Here is a 27,784-nt window from a genome sequence, read left to right as displayed (position 1 = left end):
TTATCAGCACCCTAAGGGAGACCCCTCTTTTACCGCGGGGGAAGTGCAGCCGCCAGGCGGCGCTGGTTCTGACGTCGGGGCGCCCCCTCCTGTCCTCCCCGCGCCTGCGTTCCGGGAGCTAGCCCCGATGCTGGGCACCTTGGGGTGCTCGGGGGGCCCGGCCGGAGAACTCGGGGGCGGGGGGCGGACTCTCCGGGGTGAGACCATGGGTTTCAGCAACTCCCCTGCCGGGCCCCGCGGGCCGCCCGCCGGGTCTGGCCTGGAGATGTGGGCTCCGGATCCGTGGGGGCTTACAGCGGCACCCCCTGCACGCAGCAGGTCTTGGGAGGTTTCTGCAGAGTTCTGTGCCTGAAACCGCATCTTTTCCTTAATCAGTCAACAGCTACTTCCCAAGGGCTCGCTTGGAATAGGGGAGGGTGGACTGCTGGGGGGGTTCAGAGAGGCTTCAGTGTAGGGAGCCCGGACTTGAGTGGGGGACTTTAGTGACTGTATATGGACGTAGACGTGCTGTTTATGTATTGGAACACGTGCACTACGTCTGTCCGCCTATCTCCCTGGGATACAAGAGATAAGTAAGTAATGGAAGAATAGCGCAGGGGCCAGCAACTATTGATTTGAAAGTTTCAGATGTAGAAAATGTTAGGGCAGACCTAGATATAATGAGCTCAGGTCTCCCCGTCCCAAGGAGATGGGCCATCTAGTTGCTCTGTAGGTAATCTCCTGGAGAACTTGTCTACCCCTGTCCTTTCGTTCCCCACCCCTGGCTCCGGCCTGATGCCCTCGGAGCCCATGGACCCCCGGGTGATCTTCGCTGGCCATGGTGGCCATTCTCTTCTGGAGACCCCGGCCTTGTGGCTTCAGGGACTCCGGACCCTCGGCTCCTCTCCTTCCTCGGCCGCCCTCGGCCTGGGCCTAATTTGTCTAAAGGCTCCTGACCAATGCCCACGAATCCCAGAGCAGCGTCCGCACCATCTGGTCTCACTGACCTTCGGCCCAGGCCTCTCTTGAGATGTCCAAAGAGACCTGTCCACTGTGACCCGTTTCCAAAACTGAGCTTGGAAGTCTCCTAAAGACACCACCAGCCACAGGCTCCCATGGCCCCCTTGGAGACTTTTTTGTTTTGATTTTTGGAGACTTTGCTATGTACTGAGTCAGAATGTTGGGAGTTCTGGGTACTGACTTTATACTCTTACTAGCATGTATATTGTTCTTCTGGTCCTACTGAGGGGCCGAGTATTATCGTCTTTTCTCTGGGATCTTCATTTGGCTTTCAGTTACTTGGGCTTTGATTTCTTTTAACATCGAGTAGCCTTGCTGTCTTGTTCTTTTGGTTCTGTTTATTTAGTTTTATGTCAAGTCCTACATATTTTCCCATCCTCTGAATTCCTTGTTGGCGCAGCTAAACTCAACTGTAAAATGGAGAGAATAATACCACTCTCACAGGATGTCTAATAAAATAATACAAGTCTTCTCACAGTCATTCTGAACTTCAAATAAGATAGTGTGTGTAAAGCTTTTTTAACACAGTGCCCGGCACATAGTAGGTGCTCAAAAAATACTTGTTTTTTTCCACCCCTCCTTTTATTTGTCAGTAATTTCCTTGGGATATGATTGTAGTGATGGAATTTCTGAGACAATGGTATAAACAATTCACTTACCTTCCTTCCATAATTTCAGCTTTCCCCCAATTGAAGTTATCCATTGCTTCTTCAAGCAGTTGGGTGGCTGCCTTCCACAGTTTATAACTAGTAATAAGTTTCCCTTTCTTATCGTTGTTAACTTGATCAGCATCCAGTGGCACTTCAAGGGAGGTGTTTTAATTGAGAATTTCTTTTGCTATTAGTAATTTTGGATATTTTTCAGATGATCATTAATAGTTGGCATATTTTATTTTGAAAATCACTTGTATTTATCAATTTCATATAAATTCTTAGCATCATACTTTTATTAAAGGTGCTTAATTCAAGATTTTTCTCAGTCTTTATTTTCTAATTCCAACAACATTGTTTTTCTTAGCATGAAAGCTTTTGAATCTTATATAGTTAAGATTGTCCATATCTATTCAGTGTCTGGTGACAAATTTTTTCCTAACTACATTTTCTATTCTATTATCTATTTTCCTATTCTACATTCCTATTTACATGTAAGCTTCCATTCTCTCTCTCTCTCTCTCTTTTTTTAATCATGCAAGTTCTCATTTTAGAGAGGAAGTACAACTTGCTTAGTCTCTACCCTAGTTATTGGGGGTGTTCAGTATTTTGAACACTGAGTGGATTTCTATTTCCAAACCTTATTTATGGCATCTCCTCTATTGATCTTTTTATCCAATATTAGATAGTTTTGATAACTACCAGTTGCAGAGTATAAAATGTAGAATTACTAACTTCTGTTCATTCCTACTTTTTAATCCATTAGATTCCTTTATTTTCCTCTGAAAATAACGTTTTATTCCTCTGAATGAATTGTATTATTTTGTCAAATGCTGTAAAGTACACCTTTGACAATTTCCTTGCCTAACGTTAAATCTTTAATTTTTATTGTCATTATTTTTGGTGTGGCAAAGCCTTGAAAATTGTATGTTTTTCCAATTATTTAAGTTATTTTACATTTATTTTGAAACTTTTAAAATTGTACTTGTGTGTTTTAGGTTAAATCCTAAATATTTAATGTTAATTGGAATCTCTTCCTGTGGTTTGTTAATAACATACAGAAATGCTGATGATTTTGTGGCTGTTTTTTGTACCTTCTCTGTAGCCAAAGATATCTCAATTTTTTGTAGAGTTCACTAAGACAATTTCAGTGCTTGGTGATCATTTTGCCTCCTCTTTATTATGCTTATTCATTAAATTCTTTTTATTTTTGCTACAACTAGGTAATTTCTCTAATTCTTTAGCTAACCTCTAAGGTAATAAAGGTGGGAGAGCTTCCCTCCTCTGTTGATGTTATTGGAAATACTTTTCATTATTCTCCTGTGTAAGTAATATTTATTCTTGGTTTTAGATAGATACTTTGGGTAATATGTATTTTTTTAAAATTCCTATCTATTTAAAAAAAAATTATTGACATTTTTTGTTTTTACAGTACTTAAATTTCCTCTTGTTTCTCCCCTTTTCCCAAAGAATCATTCCTATAAGAGAACATTTTTTATAATAGCTTTTTATTTTTCAAAATACATGCAAAAATAGTTTTCAGCACTCACCTTTGCAAAACCTTGTGTTCCATTTTTTCCCCCTCTCCCTCTAGATAGCAAATAATTCAAATATAGGTTAAACATGTGCAATTCTTCTAAACATATTTCCACATTTATCATGCTGCTCAAGAAAAATAAGATCAAAAAGAAAAAAATGACCAAAAAAAAGCAAGCAACCAAACAGCAACAAAAAAAGGTGAAAAGACCGTCTTGTGATCCACATTCAGCCCCCAGAGGCCTCTTTCTGGATGCAGATGGCTCTCTCTATCCCAAGTCTATTGAATTTGGCTTGAATCACCTCATTGTTGAAAAGAGTTAAGTCTCAATCCAGTTGATCATCACATAATCTTGTTGCGGCGGATAGGATCTCCTGGTTCTGCTCTTACCATCAGTTTATGTAAATCTTTCTGTATTCATCTTGCTGGTCGTTTCTTACAGAACAATAACATTCATATATCATAACTTATTTGGCCATTTCCCCAACTGATAGGCTTCCATTCAGTTTCCAGTTTCTTACCTCTATGAAAAAGGACTGCTACAAACATTTTTGCACATGTGGATCCCTTTCTCTCCTTTATGAGCTCTTTGGGATACAGGTTTAGTAGAGATACTGCTGGATCAAAGGGTAGGCACAGTTTATAGTACTTTGGGCAAAGTTCCAAATTGGAGAGTAATTTTTTTTTTTTTTTTTTTAAGAAAAAGGAAGAAAATCAAAATCAATCAATACATCAAAAATGTCTGAGAAAAAAATGTGTATGTACCTGTACATATGCACATGTATTTATTTAAATGATGTATATCTATGATATATATGCATTTGTTTACATAATATAATAATCTAAATTATTTATATTAACTGCACCCCTTGGGCCCACATCGTTGCAAAGGAGTGGGGGGAGGTGTCTTTACATATCTCGTCTTGGGGGGGGTCATGCTTTTTCTTAGTAATTTTGTAACATTCACATTCAGTTAGTTTTGGTTGTTATTTTCTTTTACATCGTCATGGTCATTTTATCTTTGTTGATTCTGCTTACTTCACTGTATATCAGTTAATGTGATTTTCCAGGCTTTTCTGTATTTCATCATTACTTGTTATTTTTCATAGCACAGGAATATTTTCTCATTCTCATATGCTATAGGTTGTTTAGCTGGTCTTCACTAGATGGGAAAGTGATTGCTTCCCATTCTTTCTCCCTAAAAATAAGAGCTCCTATAGCATAGTGTATGGGGAGACTTTCTGGGGAAGGAGTATATGTGCATAATAGTAGAATCTCTGTCTCATGATAGAGACATTTTTGTAATTTTCTTTGCATAATTCCACCTGCTTCCCCGAATGATTGTACTGACTTAGAGCTCCACCAACAGTGCACCCGTTTGCCCCAACCCTTCAAAATGGATTATTCCTGTCTTTTCTCATCTCTGCTAATTTGCTGAATGTGAGTAAAATTTCAGGGTTGTTTTAATTTGGATTTCTCTCATTTGTCATTTGTAGCATTCCTTCATATGGTCATTAACAGTTTGCAGTTTGTCTTTCGAGCACTGTTTGCATCTTTTGGTTTTTGGTCTTCTGTCTATATGCACATATAGTTGTGTATATTGACATAGATACATATACCTGTTAGGAAGGAAATAATTATTAAATACCTGCTAGGAACCGTGCTAAGCATTTTGCCATTCTTATATTCTCCCAGCCTTAGTTATGGGCTCGTTTCTGCTAGTATCATTCTTGCCAGTAACACTCATCCCTTACACTGGTCAGGTTGTGGCCGGATTCCCCACGCTCAAGCAGGTTCTGCCTTGCCAGAGTGTCTTCGAGGGGGAGTTTGACCTTTGCTTGAGCTTGCTCTTGAATGACCAGGCTCCCTAAGCAGGGAGATTTGCACTGTTTTCCTCCTGGCCAGGAGGAGATGAATTCTTTGGCCATAACAGCTCAGGAAGCCAAAATTTAAAAGCTGTTCATGGGCCTTCGCAGTCTGGTCTGCTTCCCCATCAACAGTGACCCAAGAGCAGAAAAATGAGGTGGGGTGGAGGTGCTAAGAACGACACTTCTTCACCTTCCTGAACGCAGCTTTAGCTTATTACAAATGGCCAGCAGTGAGGAAATGCTGACTCCAGGGTCAGAGGAGCAGCTTCAAAGCCTGCTTGAAACCTTTGTGAGGCTGGGACAAGTCGGGGTGTCTGCACTGCTAACTGGAAGGTCCTGGGCTAGAGAGCTTCTGAGGTCCCTTCCAACTCTTCTTTTGGGAGCTTTTTCTTTGTTCCCTCCATCAGTCAGCAAGCATTTATTAGGCATCTCCTTTGTGTCAGGCATTGTGGCTAAGCCCTTTGGACATACAGCCAAAAGGGAAACAGCTTCTGCCCTCAAGAAGTTTGCATTGAGTTAGGGAAAAAAAACAGATACACGGAATAAAGACAAAATGATTATTGGTGGGAGCAGGAAGGGCCTCCTGTAGGCTCAATTATGAAGGAACCTGGGGTTTCTAAGAGATAGCAATGCATTCTAGGCATGTAGAACAGTCCAAGTGAAGGCATGGAGGAACAGCCACAAGGCCAGTTTGGCCAGAGTGTGAAGGTCCTTCAGTATGAAGGGATTTTGTGCCTGAGGCAGCTGGAGCTTTGTAGGCAGGGCAGTGACTATGAGCAACTCTATGCTCTAGGATTATCAATTTGGCATTTCCAAGATTGGACTGGGAAAAGGGCATAATGAGTATTAGGAAGGACCATGTTTAGGAGAGGATTGCGGCTGTCAGATGAGAGTTCTGAGTGGAGATAAGAGGGGAGACAGGAGAGATGTTGACATATAATCAACAGTGGGGACTGGAAGGAGGTAAGAGTCAAGGGTGCCTCTGTGGGTACAGATTCAGTTGATCGAAAGAAGAGTACTCCCCTTAACCCAAAGAAGTGTGTGTGTATGTGTGTGTGTGTGTGTGTGTGTGTGTGTGTCTATAATATCAAGCTGGAAATGTCCAGTATGCAATTGAAAATGTGTGGCTGGAGCTTAGGGCTGAATGACTTGGATATATAAATTTGTAAGTCATTTGCTTTCTTTTTTTCCCTCAGTAGAACTTTATTTTTCCAACTACATGTAAAGATAGTTTTCAACATTTATTTTTGTAAGACTTTGTGTTCCAAAATTTTTCTCCCTCCCTAAGACACCAAGCAGCCTGATCTATGTTAAATATGTACAGTCTTTTTAAATATATTTCCATATTTGTCAAGTTGTGCAGGAGAAATCAGAACAAAAGGGAAAAAAATAAGAAAAAAGCAAGCAAACAACAACAAAAAAGGTGAAGATAGCATATTGTGATGTACATTCAGCCCCCACAGTCCACTCTCTGGATGTAGATGGCTCTCTCCATCACAAGTCTATTGGAATTGACCTGAATCACCTCATTGTTGAAAAGAGCCACATCCATCAGAATTGATCATTGCATAATCTTGTTGCTGTACAGTGATCTTCTGGTTCTACTCATTTCATTTAGCATCAATTCCTATAAGTCTTTCCAGGCTTTTCTGAAATCGGCCTGCTGATCATTTCTTATAGAATAATAATATTCCATAACATTCATATACCATCACCGATTCAACCATTCTCCAATTGAAGGGCATTCATTTAGTTTCCAGCTCCTTGCCACTACAAAAATGGCTGCTATAAGCATTTTTGTCCTTTTCCCTTTTTACGATCTCTCTGGGATACAGACCCAGTAAAGACACTGCTGGATCAAAGGGAATGCACGGTTTGATAGCCCTTTGGGCTAGTTCCAAATTGCTCTCCAGAATGTTTAGCTCCCATTCACAACCTGTGAATCACTTTCACAGAGATAGTTGAATCCTTGGAAGGGCTCATGAGATCACCTTGCTAGAGTAAAAAGAGATAAGAGGAAAGGGCCCAGGCAGAGCTTTGTGATAAATAAATAAATTTTACCTAAACATACATATGTTTATATGCATATATACTCATATGTTTGTAAGAAGATTAAGCTGTGGATGATGATCATTTCAAAGAAATTGTGAACATACAGGCAGTATCTCAAAAACCCAGGGAGGGAGGATGAAAAAAGAGGTAGTGATTGATCATGTCAGACATAACAGATGAAGAAGGTTTATAACTGAGGAAAGATCATTGGACTTAGCCATTGAGAGATCCCTAGGGACCATGGAGAAAGCAGATTCTCTTCCTTGGTGACCTTGAAAGCTAGTGTGAAAAGGGAGGTGAAAAAATGGAGGCAGTCAATGTAAATGGGTTTTTTTTAGGTGTGTGACTGGTAAAAGGGAAATTGTCCTATAAATCCTCCATAGAAGATCAGCTTAATGTACTTGACACTATCTTGCTTTGTTACTAATGGAGGATTACTGTGATCACCCCTCAGCTTGTCTCTGTCTTACTCTCAGGTCTTATTACATGATCCCTTGCAAAATTTGCATTTGAGGGGCAGCTAGGTGGTGCAGTGGATAGAGCATCAGTCCTGAAATCTGGAGGACCTGAGTTCAAATTTGATCTCAGACATTTAACACTTCCTAGTTGTGTGACCCTGGGCAAGTCATTTAATCCCAATTGCCTCAGGGGGGAAAAAATTGCTTTTGAGAGAGCTAAGCTGATGGGCAACTCTGAATTTTTAAAATTAGCATTGATTTTTGTTTTGTCTCTTACTTTATCTCTTCAGTTTTGAGTGGAGGGAGGCTAAGGAGCTGTAAATTCTGTCTTATAATGCATTCGCCATACATCTCCCAGAGGCTTTTTAAATGTTTATTAAAAGTACTGTCTTTTTCTCACATTGTTGACTTGAAAAGGAAAGACAAAATTAGATTGTCATTGGAGAGCTTTTTGACTTTTAGTTGGGCCTTGCAGAGTAGGCCCTGGGCTGTTTCTCCCAAGTTGAGGGTGTTCTTTTACTTACTGAAGTGCCTCTTAGAAGCTGTAGGGGCGGGTTTTCCCTGTACCTAAGATTCAGAATCTAGTCAGTGTAGGATTTCAGGATGTGGCTTGGGAACTCAGTTTACTTAAGTAGCTAGGAGATTTCTCAGGAATACTTACCCCATTTGAAGATTATAGAAAATTGAAAGGGATAGGTAACATATTCAGTGTCGGGCCATATTGTAGGGATTGTAAAGTGTTTGAATTGGATTCGAGAAAATAAACTTCACAAATTCAGGTTGGGGACTTGTGGCTTTGTAGCAGTTTTTTTGTTTTTGTTTTTGTTTTTGTTTTTTTAAGCTTTTTATTTACAAAGCATGCAAGGGTAATTTTTCAACATTGACCCTTGTAAAACTTTTTGTTCCAAATTTTTCCCTCCTTCCCCCATCCCCTCCCCTAGATGGCAGTTCAATACATGTTAAATATGTTAAAATATATGTTAAATCCAATATATGTATGCATATTTATACAGTTATCTTACTGCACAAGAAAAATTGGCTCTAGAAAGAAAAAAAAAACTGAGAAGGAAAACAAAATGCAAGCAAATATCAACAGAGAGAGTGAAAATGCTATGTTGTGGTATGCACTAAGTTCCCAAAGTCCTCTTCTTGGGTGTAGATGGCTCTCCTCATCACTTAACAGTTGGAATTTGTTTGAATCATCTTGTTGTTGAAGATTCATGTCCATCAAAATTGATCATCATAAGTCTTGTTCTGGGTATAATGATCTCCTGATTCTGCTCATTTCCCTCAGCATCAGTTCATATAAATCTCTTCAGGCTTCTCTGAAATCATCCTTTATTACAGAAACATGATCATTTCTTACAGAACAGTAATATTCCATAGCGTTCACATGTCATCACTTATTCAGCCATTCTCCAACTGATGGGCATCCACTCAGTTTCCAGTTTCTGGCCACTACAAAAAAGGTTGCCATAAACATTCTTGCACATACGGGTCCCTTTCCCTTCTTTAAGCTCACTTTGGGATATAAGCCCAGTAATAACACTACTGGATCAAAGGATATATATGCACAGCTTGATAGCCCTTTGGGCATAGTTCCAAATTGCTCTCCAGAATGATTAGATCCATTCACAATTCCACCAACAAGGTATCAGTGTCCCAGTTTTCCCACATCCCCTCCAATATTCGTCATTATTTTTTCCTGTCATCTTAGCCAATCTGAGAGGTGTGTAGTGGTATGTCAGAGATGTCTTAATTTGCATTTCTCTGATCAATAGTGATTTGGAACACCTTTTCATATGACAAGAATTAGCTTGAATTTCTTCATCTGAAAATTGTTCATATTCTTTGACCGTTTATCAATTGGAGAATGGCTTAAATTCTTATCAATTTGAGTTAATTCTCTATATATTTTAAAAATGAGGCCTTTATCAGAACCTTTGAATGTAAAAAGTTTTCCCAGTTTATTGCTTCCCTTCTAATCTTGTGTACATTAGTTTTGTTTGTACAAAAACTTTTTTAATTTAATATAATCAAAATTATCTGTTTTGTGATCAATAATGATTTCTAGTTCTTCTTTGGTCCCAAGTTCCTTCCTCCTCCACAGATCTGAGAGGTAAACTATCCTATGTTCTTTTGATTTGTTTGTGTATCATTATGTTTAGATCATGAATCCATTTCAACCTTATCTTGGTATACAGTGTTAGGTGTGGGTCGGTGTCTAGTTTTCGCCATACTAGTTGACAATTTTTCCAGCAGTTTTTGTTAAATAGTGAATTCTCGTCCCAAAAGCTGGTCTTTGGGTTTGTCAAACACTAGATTACTATAGTCATTGACTATTTTGTTCTGTGAACCTAACCTATTCCACTGATCGGCTATTCTATTTCTTAGCCAGTACCAAATGATTCTGATGACTGCTGCTTTATAATATAGTTTTAAATCTGGTGCAGTTAGGCCACATTCATTTGCTTTTTTTTTTTTTTTTCCATTAATTCCCTTGAAATTCTTGATCTTTTATTCTCCCAGGTGAATTTTTTTTGTTACTTTTTTCTAGGTCAGTACAATAGTTTCTTGGAAGTTTGATTGGTATAGCACTAAATAATGTAGCAATTTTTTCTAAGAAAAATACAGGGATTGTAAATGACCTGAAAGATTAATTTGGGTCACCCTTGTGTACTTTGTCACTGTGAAGGCTATATCATTTCATTGATGGGGTACTCCTACCAGATTTATGATATAGCCACCTAAACAGTGGAGCCATGTTGAACCGCATGGATGTCCAGGTGCTGGTCCTGCCAGTTTATGCCCTGAGCTGACCACAGCTAGAATGTTGTGTTGAATTTTGGCAGCCACAGTTCAGAGGATGTCAATAAACTGGGAAGGGCCTTAAGGATTTGCCACATAATAGAGAGGAAAGAAGACTTGAGTGGGCAATACAATTATCAAGAAGAATTTGAAGAACTGTCATGTGGAAAAGGGATTAGACTTCTTAGTCTGTTTCTTCACTGAGGGCAATGGATAGAAATAAAAATGAGTATTCAGCAGATCCTTTGTAGGAGGCACCGTGCTACATTCAAAGATGAAAGCAAAACATTTCCTGCTGTCCCAGGAAGAACACTGTTAAGGAAAGGGACTGACCGGCCTTGTGATTGCCCAGGTACAGCTGCTCCATCTGCCCCTGCAGATTGGTGCCTTCTCTACCCTGATGTACGTGCCGCCAAGGATGAGAAATGAACAGGAATTTGAGAGTAGCCTGATGGGTTAAGAGGTTGCCCGGCATTAGGAATTCTAGCTTCCAGTCCAGCCTGGGACCCAGAGCAATTATGGACAAGTTCCTTCTGTCTGCCCCTCTCTCCCACCCCCAACAACTCATCCTAAGACTTAGCCTTCCTGACTGTTAGCACATGGGAGGAGATAATGCTGAGTTTGGGGAACGCCTGGAGTTTGTCTGGAATGTGCTTGAAGGGGAATAATAAAAAATAAACCTAGGAAGATAGGAGAGATCCAGGTAATGGAGGCCAGGGATGTATTTTAGTCTGGAGTCAAACAAGAACCATTGAAGATTTTTGAGCAGACTTTAGGAATATTATTTTGGTAGCTCTTTGGGTAATGGATTGGAGAGAAGAATGGAGACCTATTGGGAGACAGGTGTGGTACTATAGTTTATGAGGATCTGAAACAGTGTTGTAGCTGTGGGAATGGAGAGAAAAGGGTGTGGAGAGGTAGGATCAACAAGACTTGACAGCTGATTGGAATTTTGGGGTGGGTGGTGAGGAGAAGGAAGTGACCTGGAGAATTCTGAGGATAGAAGTTTGCCTGGGAGGATGTTGTGCCTTAACAGAAATAAAGGATGTTTTTTGGAGAAGAAAGGCAAGTTTTAAGGGGGATATGAAGGTTGAATTTCAAATTCCTCCAGGACAAATTCTCTGAAAGAGATGTCCAGGAGGCAATTGATGTTACCCTTGCACTGAAGTTCAGGAAAAAGATGAGTAGATCCTTTAGGTGATTCATCACCATGGAGATGGTACTTTAGCTCTTGGGAGCAAAAAAGCCCTAGATAGAAATCTGGAAGGATACCAATTCAGAGGGTGTGGATGATTATCCAGTAAAGGAGATTGAGAAAGGAGGAGACAGAGCAAGACACTGAAATTAAGGGAGAAGAATGCCCTGGGGGAGGGACAGTCGGGATACTCACAAGAGAAAGAGGACCAAGCAGCGGCCTTTGGATTTGGTAGGTCAGCTCTGTTGGTACCTGAGAGACATACACACAAAATACAGGGATTGTATTTGATGAGAGACAGCAGTTTCAGCTAAGAGTAGGACAAGTGTCAAAAGCTGGGTTTTCATTATGTGAAAAGAAGCAGGGATTTGGGATGGCAGAGGCCAGCAGGAAGTCACAACAGGTGAGAGGTAGGCGAGGAAGAATTCATCATTACATTGAGAATCTGAGCTGAGAGAAGCTTTTGATAGGGTAGAAATAGCAGTAAATCTTTGCTTTCATCATGAGAGGGAGGGTAAAAACTCCAAAGAAACAGACCCAGGTTTGGTACTTACTGTTATTGGTACTATTGTAAATCCAAATTTATTATTGTAAATGCAGGTACTTATAATTGATACTGTCTTGTATGGACAAGAATAGTACAGAATGAGAATGCATGGGGGTACAACCTGTAGATTTGTCCCATGTTAGTGAGATGATGGGTCAAATGAAGTGTCATCTCTCCCTAACTGACTTTCAGATCTCCTAACAAGGATCCAACTTTGATAAAAAATAAAAGTCTGCTGTAAGGCAAATAGGAGTGAAGAAGGGAGGCCGGTTTTAGAAGCCGGTGGTGGTTGAACTGGCTTCCTGGGTGTTCTCCCCCAAAGGCGGTGTAGGTGGGTGTTGGTGGGGCAGGTGTTGGTGCAGGATTGCCCCACTTCTGGGGTTCCAGTGAGACTCAAGTGCCAGGCTATCTTTCGGGTCAAGAGCATATCATAAGATGGCAGAAGAGTCTACAGATTGTTAGAAGAAGTTGACTCTAAGCATGGCCCCAGGATATCGCCCTCTGAGTCTTCAGCATAGCCAGTGGCTACATGGGGAATAAGATGTTTGGGGTGAGAGTGTTCACTGTCTGCTTTTTAAGCGTGGTTGGGCTTTGCCTCATGTTTCTAAGGGCTTGTTAGCGATTGTTTACAGTAACTATCTCTGGGCTTCCCCACAGGCAACAGCAGCTAGATGACTTGTTCTCTTGAGTTCCAGGCTGTGACTTAGCTCTGAGCATCTGGGGCCTCTTCGTTTTTGTCAGTTCTCCTTCCTTTTTCTCACTGACGGGCCATTTCTCCTCCTTTCACTGAGGTGATTGCAGTGGTCTCTCCTTCAGACTTCTCCAATCCATTTCTGCCTCCATAGACTGCCCCATTGATCAGGCCATGGCCGCCTCCTCCCCCCACTTCTCTGGGCCAGCTCCATTAGGACCTTTGGAATGTTTGACATCCAGTTGTCTTCAGAGGGCCTTCCACTTCTTGCCGTGGAGTTGGGGTGTGCAGAGGGGCAGCAGGGGGCCCAGCATTGAGGAGGCTCTCAATGTGGGCCAGGCCCTATGCTAAGTGCTGATCCCATCCCATTCAGCTGCTGGGACAGCCCTCTGCCCTGGGGCCCACAAGGAAGGAGCCTCTAAAGCTTCCTCTGCATTTGGCTCTTCTTGATTCTGGGCCCTGGCCCCCCTGCTCTGTCCAGATGATGTTATTTATCCCTGCTGTCCCCGGTCAGGGTGATGTCAATTTGGTCTTCTTAGAGACAACAGCCTAACCTCGCTTCCCCTCAGGAAGCTGCTCTCCATGGTGGTCTTGTACAAAAGATTGGGCCTGATGGAACAGTCTGCTCCTAGTAGGGGTGGGTTTACACGACCCAAATTTAACTCGACTTACTTGTCTGACTTTAATTGACTTAAATATATGAAAGACATTTCCCAAAAGCTCCTGTTAACTTTAGTCTGCTCTTTGCCTGCTCAGCCTCCCACATCCTACCAGAAGACCTCTAAGTGAAAGCAGAAGAGAGATGTGCCTGCTGCAAGGTCCTGCTTTTGCTTCTCTGGCCCGGCCCCTGTGTCCTTGAACTATGGGCCACTAGATGCTGTCGTCCTGGGCCCCTTTCCTCCTTCCTTCTCAAGCTTCCTGGCAAATTTGCAGTAGATAAAATTCTGCAGAATGGTCTGTGTAAAAGGAGAATCACCTGTACTTAGATTTATAAGTTAATCTCCTTGAGTCCTTTGTATCAATCAGTGATTCAGTGTTAATGCGTAAGAAGCTTTCCACCCTGGGTCTAGAAGTTAGAAATGTTTCCTTGCCGAAGGTGGGAGAACACTTGAGAGGAAGAGCTTAGATAGAATGGATAGAATATTTTCTTACTTTTTGTACCTCTTTTGCCAAGCTGTTTCATAGTTTTCTTACATTATTCTCCTTTCTTTTTCCAGTGTTTCCTCCACCATTTTTATTTGATATTTAAAATAATTTTTTACTCTTTAAAAACAAAAACCTAAGCTCTTTTTTTTTTTTAGAGGAATTCTTGTTGGCATGTGTCTAATTTGCATTTTTTTTGAGGATTTGCTTGTAAATTATTTCAAGTCATTGTCTTCTGTGTTTATATCTTGAGTTTCCTTGAAAAGTGGTGGTTTTCTTTTTCTTCCAGCCTTCTTATTGACTTTGGCCTTACTGTTAGTGTTGGGCTCCACCTATCTCTAGGGAGGTGTCTGGCTGACCTGAGCTTTTGGGGTTTTTTTGGTCTTTGTTGCTTTCACAGCCCGGTCTGAAGGCATGTGAGTTTTTAGTGCTTCCAGAGTGTGGTGGCCCAGGGAGAAGTCTGTTCACTGTCCTTTGGGCCTGCAGAATCCTGCTTGGTTTGTATCTCTTGGCCTGTGTGTGGTTGAATTTCTGTAGGCTGCTTTTGGCCTCTGCTAGTTTTCTGAGATGTGCATGTTCACAATGCCCAAACTCCAGGTTCTTGTGGTTATTGCACTACAGGCTGAAATGCTGGGCCAAGGCTAAAGCTGAGGGTCCCCCCTTCGGTTCTTGTTGAGTTTGGAGGAAAAAAAGATTGAGGTTGTGATCTTCTTTTTGTAGAAGAGGGATTAGGTTTCTTCTTGACTCCAGAAGTCAAAATGGGCTGAAGCTCAGTGAGGGAGACTTACTTTACGCGAGGGAAAATTTCCTAACAATGTGAACTATTTCTCTGTGAAATAATCTGCTTTAGGAAGTGAGGATTTCCCACTTCATATAAAGCTGGATGACCATTCTTGGTTAAACTTGTAGGAACTGTAATTGTCTTCCATACCCAGCTAAGGTTACTTCTCAGCTGCCTCCTCTCCTGAAACTGAGTTTTTTCTTCTCTTATTTTCCTAAAACATTTTGGTCTGTTTGGTGAATTAGACAAATGCTGTGGATATAGTGCACCTTCACTTTGTCAGAGGATCGGGAAACTTGCCATAATATCTTTTTTGTTGAGATAATGAAATATACTTAATGGACATCACAAGTCTGAGAATTCTGGCTGGCTGGTGAAGCTGACCTTTGTCACAGAGATGGAGTCGGGGGATGATTAGATAGATGTAAACATTCCTACTCTCTGCCAGCCTCTGTGCTAAGCATTGAGGATTCAAATACTGGCAAGCCAGACAGCTCCTACCTTCAAGGAGCTTACATTCTGTTTTTAAGAATTCTAATTTTTTATATTTATATATAACTTAATATTTTGTCTCCCACCTCTGGTCCAGAGTAATGGTTTTAAATGTATAAAATACATAGGATTACAAAAGAAACCAATTATTTTGAAATAGTTATCAAAATAATTTTTTAAAAACAATTTTATGAAATTAAAGTTAAGCACCACTGGTTTAGTCCTACATCTTTATCTTATAAATGAAGAAACTGAGCTCCCCAGAAGAGAAGGCTCACACAATTAATTAATGACAAATTAGATCTAGTGTCCCAAATTTCCTGATCCCTGATACTTTTTTTTTTAAAATAAAGATTTTATTAATATCTTTTCTTGTTATGTGGCTCAGATTCTTGTATGTCTTCCACTTTTGCATTTTTCATGTTCACTAGGAGCTAAAAGTATATTCCATTTTTAGTTCTAGGAGACACCTATTACCAGACATCTCCTAAGTGTTTAGTGAAAAGCAAATGGACATTAACACCTTCAAGGAATCCCAGAATGCTTTCCTTTTCCCTCTACCCTGATTCTGTTCTCTTTTTCCCTCTTTGCTCTTTTTCCTGGCATTCTCAAGTTCAGAAGAGAATTTTTTCTGAAGGCTGGAATCATGAAAAATGGAATCTGTTCCTGTTGATTGTAAGGCAGAGGTGGGCTTATCTGTACTGCCCACTTTTTGTCTTTTGCGGGGTCTGAGCACCAATTGGAACAGCACGAGACTGTGTTCTGGGGGGGAAGTGGTCTTTGACAAGCTGAGGACTACCTGGAGACCCTCATGGAGGGCAGGGGATGTGGAACTTCTATCAAAGAGCATCATGCAAGCTGGGGAGCCTGTGGTTTGGCCCTCCTCCTGGGAGTATTCTGAAAGGCACTCTTTTTCCTTCTCCCTCAGCAAGGAGCTGCTGCGGGTCGTCATGTCGGGGATCAAACGAACCCTCAAAGAAAATGACCCTGACTACGAGGAAATTTCTGTGGCGCCCCCAAACAAACGACATAAAGCCATGGAAGACTCAGGTAGAGCTCTCGGGGCATCGAGGCAGGGGCTGTGTGGCTTCCAAGGCACTGTAGTCCTGAAATCCTAATAGAAATGGACCTTAGCTGGTAGTCTCCAGGCCCTTTCTACTTTTTATGGAGGGAGGATGCTGAGGCCCTGAAAGATTAACTTGGATAAGGTTATGCATCTGATTGAGAACAGCTGATTTAGAGTAATGCTCTCCACTAGAGTTTTGCATCATCCCAGCTTACATAATATCTGAACTAATACTGCAAAATTTGCTTCCCCATCTCACAAAATAACTTATCTTAATTTGATTTAAAAGCAGACATCCCAAGATACTTTTATAAGAAGGGAGAGAAAAGATTGTAAAATGAAGCAGATTAGAAAATCATTGAACTGGCAGAATTTAGGTACTTGTAACACTCACTGTCTTCTAAATCCAAGTTCAAACAAAAACAATCCTAGCTGCATTTAAAAAAGAAAATTCTGTCCAAAAGGAAAATCTGCCTAAGGATGTCAGTGTAACACCAAAAGCTGACCTGTGGGTCTCCCCCTGTCCACAAAGACATGCTTCCCTCTTCTTGGGTGATACTAAGAAAGGTTTCCAGCAGAGCCGCCTTCTTGGTGCTTTTAGAGTTGGATCCAGGGAGTTTTTGAGAAACCAGAATTGTTTAACTGTTGTTCTGGTTTTGTTCTGTGGACAGCTCGAGACGCTGCCGTGCAGAAGATTGAAACTATTATTAAGGAGCAGTTTGCTGTCGAAATGAAAAACAAGGAGCATGAAATTGAAGTCATAGATCAGGTATAAAGCAAGAGTGCTTTTCATCAGGGGTGGATTGGAAAGTTCAACGTCCTTTAACTCTGTTGCTCTTTCTAAAGAAATAAATGTTTTAAATTTATTTTTAGCGACTGATTGAGGCTCGGAGAATGATGGATAAACTTCGTGCTTGCATCGTGGCAAACTACTACGCTTCTGCTGGTCTTTTCAAAGCCTCTGAGGTAAACATGCTGCCCCCACCCCACCCAGAGGACCTTTGAGTGCCACCTTCTGGCCTTCCTTGGATTATGTCGTTGTTTTGACTTTAAAGTTGGGGGTTTTTTGGTCACCTGAGTGGAGCTGTGGCTTACTTGCTACCATCAGCTCTCACTGTCTACCAGGCCATGGGCTGAGTGCTGGGGAGACCCAGGAAAAGCTTGGTTCGGTCTCCAGCCACACCTCCATTCAATAGCCGCTCGTTCTGCACTCGTCTGTGTAAATTGTCGTGCTTGTTATGGAGACACAAAATTAAGAACAGCTCTTTTGGAGAAGAGTATATTAAAAGAGGCCTCTTTTCTCTTTAATCTTTCTCCTGACTTGGTGAATGTGTACTCAGGCTGCATCCCAGCCTTTAAAAGAAGGGGAGACATATGCGTCCAAATCCTAGCTTTCACCTCCGATCTCCTCTGTATTGGATCTCTCCTTTTCATTTCTCTCCAGGGAGATCTTAGTGGGATGTGAGAACATTTGCCACGAAAACAAGTGTTTGCTTGATTGCCATTAGACTGCTGGGGAGTGACAGCTTTGGTTCTGACAGCTCGGCCCTGTTTGTAAGCCTTCAGTTTGTTTTTGACAAATAAGCAGATAAAACAAGAATCTCTGGCTTCCACAGGGTTCTGGAAACTTTGATATTGTGAAATACTAACTCTCCCCTCCTTTTCTTTCTTTCCTTCTTTTTTTCCTAACCCTATTTATGGAGATTTTATTTTTATGAGTTTGTTGCCAAGGAAACAGAATTCCACTGAAAGAGAAGTGTTTCTTCTAGATTGTCATTTTGATTATCTAAATGTCCTCATATTTGTATTAAGGAAAACCAGCTTTATTTCAGTTAAGAAAAACATGAATTTGCCTGCCTCCTCCCAATGCCAGCACAAGAGTGGCCCCTGGGGATGGGGGAAAGCTCAGAATGAGAGTGACTTAATTGTGGATTTTTCAGAAGGGCACTGACCGGGCGACCTCCAGGTCTGGTTTATTCAAGATGATCTTGAATACAGAGGATGTTGCCTTGAAGAAACTGCAGGTTAACAATCCAGTCAATTTCCTGTGCATCAAAATTATAATTTTATATTCAAATGATGCCTAACTTTCTGGCTTAGTCCCTTAGCTTCAGCTGACAGCATGAAGAACTAGCCAGTAGTTAGAAATTTGTAAACAAAGATTTTAATGTAACTGTGGAACTCAAGATTGCAAGGAAATTTTCTATTATTAATATTTCCATTTCTTTCTGCTTAATGCTGCCAGATTTTATTAAAATGGGTTAAATTTGTTCCTGTGCTGCTGAAGATGTTTTAAAATGTACTGACTTTCTTTGACTTTATTAAAAGTCAGTGGGTTTTTTTTTTTTTTGCTTTTGCAGGGATCAAAGACTTGTGACGCCATGGTTTTTAATCATCCTGCCATCAAGAAGTTTTTGGAATCGCCATCAAGGTCATCATCTCCTGCTAATCAGAGATCAGAAACACCATCTCTTAACTATTCCGAAAGTGATTCTTTATCTCAGCATAATGACTTCTTGTCTGACAAAGACAATAATAGCAACATGGATCTGGAGGAACGATTGTCCAACAATGTGGAGCCTCAGAGACTGGCCAGAAATACTGGTCGGGTAAGCTTAAGTTTTAAGATTAAAAAGTGGGATGGGGGACAAAAGAGTAGGGCAATAATGGATGAATTTGGCATTCCTTTTCTAGGATTTCTAGGAATCACATTGTGCAAGATGTTGTTCCTTTTAATAGATTTAGACATTTTAACTACTTAGAAGTACAGAGAGTCCTGGATCTAATGAGGGAATGTCCCTCATGGCCAAAGACCCAAGCCTATGATCGACTTTGATGTAGGCCTGGTGTGTGGGGCTAGGACATGTGCCAGTCCATTATGGGACTCTGGCCCAGGGTGACTGCTCTTGGGCTGACTTGAGCTGGCACTTTGGGGGAGTCCTGTTAGGGATTTGGGTGGGGTCAGACCTTACCCTGCATTGAATAGTTTGCAAAGTGTTTTTGTGTAAATGATCCCAATGAATCCTCCTTGCAACCAGCTTGGGGGGGAAAGGGGGATCAAGAGAGAAAAGTTTTATTTTTCTTTTCTAAATGACAAACTTGAATTTGGTGACATCTTCAATTATTGAGTGTTTTTTTTAGGTCCAGGGCACTGTGTAGACCTGTTGCAGGCAAAGATTGATAAGACCTGGACACCTAACAAATTCTACTTTAAACAATTTATTTATTTTTTTTTTTTTTGGAAAACAAAAGGTTGCCTTCTATTGTAATTAGTAGGAAAATGTTTACTCCCATACTCCTAGTTTTTGGTTGTGCCTGTTCAGTGCTGCTGCCCTTTCTGATGATGTTGGACATCTCTCAGTAGCTACTATTGTGGGTTCTTTCAGGACTCCAGTAGTGGAACAAGCTCTCGGAAAACAAGCCTACAGAATTCAGATCTCACTTCAGAAGATGTTTCAAGACTTTTTGTGAAGAAAACCATCGTAGTTGGCAATGTGTCAAAGTGAGTATGTTGCAGGATCCTGTTTGTTTCCACTCCCTTTTTAGTTTTTAGTTTGCATTTCCTAAGACTGGAACAGAAATAATGGGATCACAGTTGTGGAAGGATAGAGCTGAAGAAACTTTTTTGACAATTGACGTCCCCTTTATTTTACAAACATGGAGACAGACTTATTTATTTATTCACTAGATAGTGAAAAAAATGACATAAGGCCTAACATTTATTTATATGCTGAAAACATTTCTGTACAAGCCACAAAGTGAAGGGGATAACAGAGATTCCCTCCTGTCTGTGAGTGACCAGTTGACCTGATAGCTATGGGTCCCTCAAAGTTTAAATCCAGATTAGGAACATCTCCTTGTTTCCCCACAGACGGTGTGTCCTCATTTTACCAATGCAGCCCATTTCAGAGATTATGAGAAATAGAAAGCTGGTCTTGCCCAGGTCAGTGGGTATGAGTGATGCGAGTTAAAATTCTGGTGCTGAGAGCGACCAGGTGAACGATCAGCTCTCTCTGAACCTGTTTCCTGTAAAGAGGGATGAAGGTTCTTATACTTGCTGGCTCCCAGGGTTGCTGAGAAGAAAATGCTTTGTGAAACCTGAGTCCTCCTCATAAGAGGCATGATGCCAGTAATGACCAAGAGTTGGATGGTAGCTGTATGAGGGAACTCGGGAGAGTGAGCAGAGGACTGACTGTTGCCCTTCAGTGGTCTGGACGGGACTTGTGGCTCCGACGTGTCCCCCGATCCTGCCAGACCTCGGCTTGCTCACCTCTAAAAGGAGCTAGCGGAAGTGACGATGCTCTGAGTATTCCGCATCTTGTGTGTTTCTGTTACCTGTGGGCTGGATGGAACCTCAGAGACCAGCCTGATCTGCCTCCACCTTCCTATTTTAAAGATGCAGAATTGAAATGCAAAGGTTCTGTGATTTACCAGAATCCACAAGCTATTTATTTTGACTTTATTGAAAAGCAGTCTCTGTATTGGGATTTCCACAATGACCCATCTCAGGCTAAACTTTGGCAAAAATTCTAAGGAGCAGCTAGCTCTGCTGATCAGGATCTCACATGAGGTGGCCAGCCTAACCTTGAAATTAAGATTCCCTGCTTCGAATGTATTTCTTCCTCATGTCTGCTATCTTGGAAACCCCTGGTATTCTCCAAAGCACAGCCCAGCTGATTCCTCTTGGACTTAGACTTCAAAGCTTTGTAGTCACTTCTTTCCCTCTGTGTTGTATTCTCTCCCTTCCCCAGGGGGTGTGTTCCTTGAGGACAAGAACCATTTTGTTGAGGGATTTATAACACCAATGGGTGCCTACCCTTAGATATCAGTGGATAGAGCGCCAGCCCTGAAGTCAGAAAGACCTGAGTTCACATGTGGTCTCAGACACTTAACACTTTCTGGCTGTGTGACTCTGGGCAAGTCACTTACCCTCAATTGCCTCAGCAAAACCAACAAACAAACAAAAAAAGACCCTTAGATGTTGCTGGTGTTTAGGAGCTACTTTTTGAATTTTATTGGATTTATTGAAGAAGGTCAAGAATCCAATGACAAAACTTTCACAACAAAGTAGGAATCTGCTTATTCAACAGCTTTAACCACTTAAATACCTGTTGTTATTGGAGACAGCTTCTGTCCTTGATCTTGTTGGGAGGGTAGCAGAGTAGACTTTCTGTCTTGGCCTTTACTTTCTTCATAGAACTTAAAAAACTTCCAACTTAGTGGCTTTTGCTCATGAAAGAGATGCTAATATCTAAGTATAAAGAAACCAACATGGAAGCAAGTTGCTTGATTTAATTCTCATGTGGAGCTTCCTTATATAATTAATTGCCAGGAACCCAGATTTCTCCCTCATGACGACTTGTCTTGCGGGAAGGGAACTCGAGGGATGCTCATCCTTGAGAAACTGCCAGATGAATCTGGTGTCCAGTTGTGTGCGTACAGTTAAGTGTCCAGCTAATAGTGAGGAGCAAATAGAGAATTTTTTTAATGGGTGTTCTTGCTGTGACCATGTGGTGTGTGGGCATCAATTTGGCAAGACTCTGGGCCCTTCTCCCCAGTCTGCCCCCTCAGGTAGAGCCCTAGGTAAGGCCTATAAGTATTTATTGCAGCTCCTGAGGCTCATGTGTTCACTCCTCACAAATAGATTATTTTTCAGTTTAGAGCTCAGAGTTACACCCTCAGGCCATCGGGGCTGAGCTTCTCTAGGGGGAAAGAATGATTCCAGAACAGGATGATCTCATGCTGTACTGCCACTGTGGCCCCAGTTCTGCCAAGTTCAATGGGTTAGATAAGTTCACAAATCATTCTCTGATAGCATGAAGACAGCCTGATGGAGGGTAGTGGAGATAGATTGACCCCTCCCAAACTCCAAATTGCCCCAGGCAAATTCTTCATTAGCCTTGAGATGAACTAAAATGAGCTTCCGTCCCTTCCAGCTCTAAACTTATGGTTCTGTGAAGTACTTGTTAACACTGGTCCTGGGATAACTGGGCCACAGAGAAAGGGGCTCACTAAGGAGCTGTCCTATGAGGGGAGACAGTAAGTCAGATATGGACAACTGCATGGGATAAAGCCCCAGGGGATGGAAGGTGACCATCATCTTGGAGGGGTAGGGGGCAGGGAGAGGCCTCCCATAGATCTGGGAGCCAGGGATTCTAACAGTCAAGGAGGTCCAGTGTCCCTGCCCAGCCATCCATTGTGGCAGTGCCAGTGCCAAGGTCAGATTATTACAGCGGAGGCCTGTAGGTAGGGCCCATTGTAGGATGGTGAGTGTGGAAAGGAAGGAAATATTAAAAAAAAAACGAGAAAGGAAAAGAGGTCTAGGCTATGAAAAGCTTAAAGATCTGGGCAGTTTGATCCTGGAAATATAGGGAGCTGGCAGAATAAAATAAAAGTGGGGAGGATGCAAGCCAGTCAGAATCAGTCAAAAAGGAAATCCTTTTGGCTTCAGTGTGGAGGATGGATTGATGGGGGACCAGACTCCCATCAGAGAGTTGAGTGTTAGTCCAGTTGTGGGCTAGAGGAAGGATGGTGGCTCTGTTTGTGGACAGAGGAGGTTGGGTATGAGGAAGAGGCTGTGGAGATAGAAAAAACAAGATCTGACAGCTGGTTGAATATGGAGGGTGAATGAGGGCAAGAAACAAAAGGTAACACTGAGGGTGTGAACCTAGGGATTGGAGGAGAAGCATGCCCTTGACTATATGAGTTATTAAAATTGTTGCATGAATAAGGAATCGTTATTGAGGAAAACAAGGGAAGTAGAAAAAAACCAATAAAAGTAAACTTCTATTACAGCAAAAAGTATGGCAAAAATCTCTCCTTAACAAAAGATTACTAAGCCTTAATTGATGACCCTCTTATGAAAGTAATGTTTAATAATCCCCCCCCAAAAAAGGTCAAGTTAAAAATAAACTAATGCCTTAATGTTTATAAATTGTTTTTCAGTTAACGAGTAAACAATTATTAAACACCTTCCATGTGCCAAGCACAATGCTAGGTACCATGGATATGAAAATGGAACAGACCTTGCCCTGAGAATTTAATACATGCACATGCCTCAGGATGTACTAGTCCAGTGGGCCATCTATCTGTGCTGGACAATGAGGACAGAAATTGAGAACTGAAAAGGTGAAAGGGTATAGAAAGACTGGCTTCATTGCTAGCACTTTCAAGGACACTGTCCATCAACTTGGCTATCCGACATCACAAGGAAAATATATGTTGAATTTTGTAATGGGCTGAGGCTTGAGTTGATGCACTGAGGTTCCAAGCACGTGAGGCTAAATAGTAATTGGACCATACTCTATTAATATATATGCTTGGAGAAAGAATGGCCCCCGCCCACTCTTTGTGCAAGTCCTGATGTGTTGTATAGGAAATGACAACTTTGGTGGGTGGAGGTAGAGAGGCAGAGAGACTGCTGGCTGGCTTCTTGACGCAGCTGCTGACATTGCTAATCTCCTTTTACCTCTGATCCCCTTTTACCTCCAATCCTTCTTCACCTCTACTGAGAATAAAGATCGAAGATTTTCCCTTAACCTGAATTCCTGACTCAGGCTGATTTTAAAATACACAGTCATCACAGAATTTCACTCTGAATTTCATGCCTTTCTTGTCTCTCCTTTTTAGTTCTTGCAACCTAATTTTTTTTTGGGGGGGGGAGGGGGGGAATACTGTTTCTTCCCAAATAGATTAGTGGGAGTTTTTTGGTTCTTTTTGCAAGGCAATTTGGGGTTAAGTGATTTGCCCAAGATCACACAACTAGGAAATAATAAGTGTCTGGAGTCACATTTGAACTCGGCTCTTCCTGACTTCAGGGCAGTGCTTGATCCATGTGCCACCAAGCTGCCCCAAGACTAATGCAGTAATTTTATTTAATTAATTTTCCACATTTACTTACACATTTTTCCTTTCAAAGAGATCTTATTTTCAGCAGACTGCCTATGTTTTAGGTTAGCTCATCCTTTGGTACTTAAGGTTATTTAAACTGTTATGTTGTGGCTCTTGAAATTTTGATTTGTTGGCCAACCTCAGGGTTCCTAGCCTTCTAAATTTTTTAATCCTTCCATTGGTAGGTTCTTCATTCTGCTTAGAAAGACCAAAGGAGACTTATATGGTAGAAAATTGAGGTAGCTAGATGACCCAGTGACTGAGAAGCAGCCTTTTGATCATGTTTTCTGAAAATTAATAATGAATTCAACTTTTTTTTTCCCCACCAGGTACATTCCCCCTGATAAGAGAGAAGAAAATGATCAGTCAACTCATAAATGGATGGTGTATGTCCGGGGCTCTCGAAGGGAGCCTAGCATCAATCACTTTGTAAAGAAAGTTTGGTTCTTTCTCCATCCCAGCTATAAACCAAATGACCTTGTGGAAGTTCGGTAAGTAAACTTAGGATGTCATACAATAAACATTAATTAAGTATTTATAATGGCCCAAGAACTGGGCTAAGCCCTGGAGAAAAAGGCAGTCCCTGGTCTTGAGGAACTTACAGTTTACTGGGGAAAGACAGTATCCAAAGAAAGCTGGTGTGTATGGGGATGGGCACTAACAGAGGGTTCCTGGAGCAGGAGGGTGATGGTAGTGCTGATGATGTGGAAAACAAGCAGAGCGGCTAAAAGCAAATGGAAGATGTCTTGTTATTGAATGAAGCATTAAAATTTCATAAAATTGCAAAAGTAGAGGGAACTTGAAAGCTCATCTAACCCCAAACCATTTTTTACAGGTGAAGAAACTGAGGCATAGAAAGGCTAAGTAATTTGCTCAAATTCACACAGCTTGTTAGTGTGAAAGCTGGGGTTAGAATCCGGTGCCTGTTCTAGAAGTCTTTCTACTATTATCTTGACATGGACATAGTGACCATAATGTTTGACCTTATAAGCAAATCTCTGGCATCTAATTCTTTGCCATATTAATGGTTTCAGTTCCCTATTTTTGCCAAATATCTTACTATAAGTAGTAGAATTGTAACTAGGACAGTGTGATGTGGGCTTTGCCACAGGGCCCAGTATCTTGGGGACGTGGAAGAGGAAGGCTTTCTCCCTGGGGCAGGACCCAGGTCTAATCTGTCCTTGCCTCGGTAGCTGACTTTACGCTGGGCCCCAGGCCTGTATGGCAGTGACACTGCTGATGACTAAGAGGTTCCCTTGTGCCAATGTCCCTGAAGACGTTTGTACCAAATCTTATGTGGTTCATTAGCTGTTAGTGCCAGAACTCTCACAAAACTGGCCTTAGGTGATTTAAAGGGATAGTTTGTTTTTGGGAGAGAACTTGTGTCTGTTTTTGTGCTGAAGAAGTCGTTTTGACTAAATGTCTGAGATCTTAGCACTTAAGCAGATCCTCTCTCCTATCTTGTGCTAAAAAAAAATTAGTTTGTGAAAATTTTTAAGCAATAATTAAGCAATTAAGCAATAATTGTGTCAGCATTTTTCTTAATTCCCAACTTGTAAAGTTGTCTTTGTTTCAGTATGTTCAGCTTGTAGGTTCTCTTTTTAAAATTATTTTTAATTTAAATTTTGTTTCTTCGTTGCTTATTTTTATTCCTTCAATTTCTTTCTCTTGTTTTTTTTTCTTGTCAATTGTTTAAATAATAGCTTTTTATTTTTAAAAAACATGCAAAGATAGTTTTCAACATTCACCTTTGCAAAACTTCATGTTCCAAATTTTTCTCCTTCCCTTCTTTCAGACAGCAAGTAATTCAATATAGGTTAAGCATGTGCAATTCTTCTATACATGTTTCTATATTTATCATGCTGCACAAGAAAAATCAGATCAAAAGGGGGGAAAAGTGAGAAAAAAAAAGCAACCAAACAAACAACAAAAAAAAAAAGGTGAAAATACTATGTTGTGATCCACATTCAGTCCCCATAGATTCTTTCTGGATGCAGATGGCACTCTTCATCATAAGTCTATTGGAATTGGCTTGAATTACCTCATTGTTGAAAAGAGCCACATCTATCAGAATCGATCATTGCATAATATTGTTGTTGTGTACAATGTTCTCTTGGTTCTGCTCACTTCCCTTAGTATTAATTCATATAAGTCTCCCCAGGCCTCTCTGAAATCATCCTGTTGGTCATTTCTTACAGAACAATAATATTCCATTACATTCATATACCACAATTTATTCAGCCATTCTCCAATTGATGGGCATCTACTCAGTTTCCAGTTTCTGGCCACTACAAAGAGACCTGCCACAAACATTCGTGCACATACAGGTCCCTTTCCCTTCTTTAGTATCTCTTTGGGGTATAAGCCCAGTAGTAGCATTGCTGGATCAAAGGGTGTGCACAGTTTGATAACTTTTTGGGCAGAGTTCCAAATTGCTTTCCAGAATGGTTGGATCAGTTCACAACTCTACCAACAATATATTAGTGTCCCAGTTTTTCCACATCCCCTCCAACATTTATTGTTATCTTTTCCTGTCATCTTGATTTCTCTCCTTTTTTAAGAATTGAAATGGAAACTTGGGGAAATTAGTGTTGTGGCTAATAAAAGTTTTTTAACTAAACCTCTAGTTGTATTCCTTAAAATAAGAAGAGGTAAAGTTTTAAGCTCTATTATAATTAGGAATAAACCATTGAAATGGAAAGTTAGGCACAAGACTCCTGTTCATAGGTACAAAGCATGATGGGCAGCAGAGGTGTCCCCTTCGAGAGAGGGCCACTTGTTCAACCCTCTTTCTGTTTTTTAGCTTTTTGGATCTCAGTATGATCAGTATGATAGCAGGTGGTGGTGATTTCCTAATGCGGTCATGATCTTTGTCTTCTTCCATTTCTTCCATTTAAAAACAAAGTTCTGAGAAAGTTCCTGGGCTTTGCCAACCCATGCAGGAGAAGTCCAGAACCCAGAGTAGATTAAGAGGCCTTAATCTTGGGGTAGGTCAGATGGCAAAGGCAACAGTTTGCAGTCGAGTCTGAGTCCCTATGCACCCCCCGACCCTGGCTGACCTCCAGCCCTCCTTCCCAAGGAGGCTGAGACCATGGGTCCTGGTGGCAGGAGCTTCTGGTGTCCCTTCATCTGGCATCTGGTTGTCCTTCTTTCTCAAGGAAGTTCTGGCCATGTCACAGGAGCCCCTGGCACGCAGACACACACCCGTGTCCAGACAGATGCTCGTTCTCATATTTTTCAGGCCTTCTGTATTCTGTCCCCTTTTCCTGGGCCGTGACTTGGAGTGTACCCATTTTCTTGGTGCAAGGCTAATGGCATTGTTCCCAATCCAGCTCTGTGATGGAGTCCGTCTCCTAGGGGCCTTCTGTAACTGTCAGAGAGGAGAACGTTTGCTGGGTCTTTGCTTTCTGGTAGGTGGTCTGTGTCCCCTTCCTTGTGCCTCAACCTCATCCTCTTGCAGGGTTGGTTCTGTGATGATTGGTCTGGATTCCACTCCCTCAGCAGCAAAACTGTTAGTGTGGAACATTTGTCTGTAGCTCGAGATCCCAGACTCCACTGAGGGACTTTCCTAAGGCCACAAAGAAGGGGCAAGACTTCAGCTTAGGTC

The 27,784-nt window shown here is 41.4% G+C and overlaps 1 protein-coding gene across 7 annotated transcripts in view; it reads left to right on the top strand.

Moving 5' to 3' along the window:
• Positions 1 to 27,784, top strand: part of YEATS2 (YEATS domain containing 2) — an 86,373-nt gene that overhangs the window by 818 nt on the left and 57,771 nt on the right. For 5 of the 7 annotated variants that reach the window (XM_031968016.1, XM_031968017.1, XM_031968014.1 and 2 more), the window contains exons 2-7: positions 16,150 to 16,271; positions 16,959 to 17,056; positions 17,161 to 17,253; positions 18,648 to 18,896; positions 19,674 to 19,789; positions 24,507 to 24,668. In XM_031968016.1, the coding sequence (XP_031823876.1) occupies positions 16,172 to 16,271; positions 16,959 to 17,056; positions 17,161 to 17,253; positions 18,648 to 18,896; positions 19,674 to 19,789; positions 24,507 to 24,668 (818 nt within the window). In that variant the 5' untranslated portion in view covers positions 16,150 to 16,171. Of the gene's footprint in view, positions 1 to 16,149; positions 16,272 to 16,958; positions 17,057 to 17,160; positions 17,254 to 17,707; positions 17,842 to 18,647; positions 18,897 to 19,673; positions 19,790 to 24,506; positions 24,669 to 27,784 lie in introns of those variants that run through there. The other 2 variants (XM_031968019.1, XM_031968018.1) reach the window with 2 other exon arrangements.

This window comes from Sarcophilus harrisii, chromosome 4 (genome assembly GCF_902635505.1).
Source record: "Sarcophilus harrisii chromosome 4, mSarHar1.11, whole genome shotgun sequence".
Classification (NCBI taxonomy): Eukaryota; Metazoa; Chordata; class Mammalia; order Dasyuromorphia; family Dasyuridae; genus Sarcophilus; species Sarcophilus harrisii.
The sequence above is the reverse complement of the archived record's forward strand: the minus strand, read 5'-3'. Positions and strand labels throughout refer to the sequence as shown.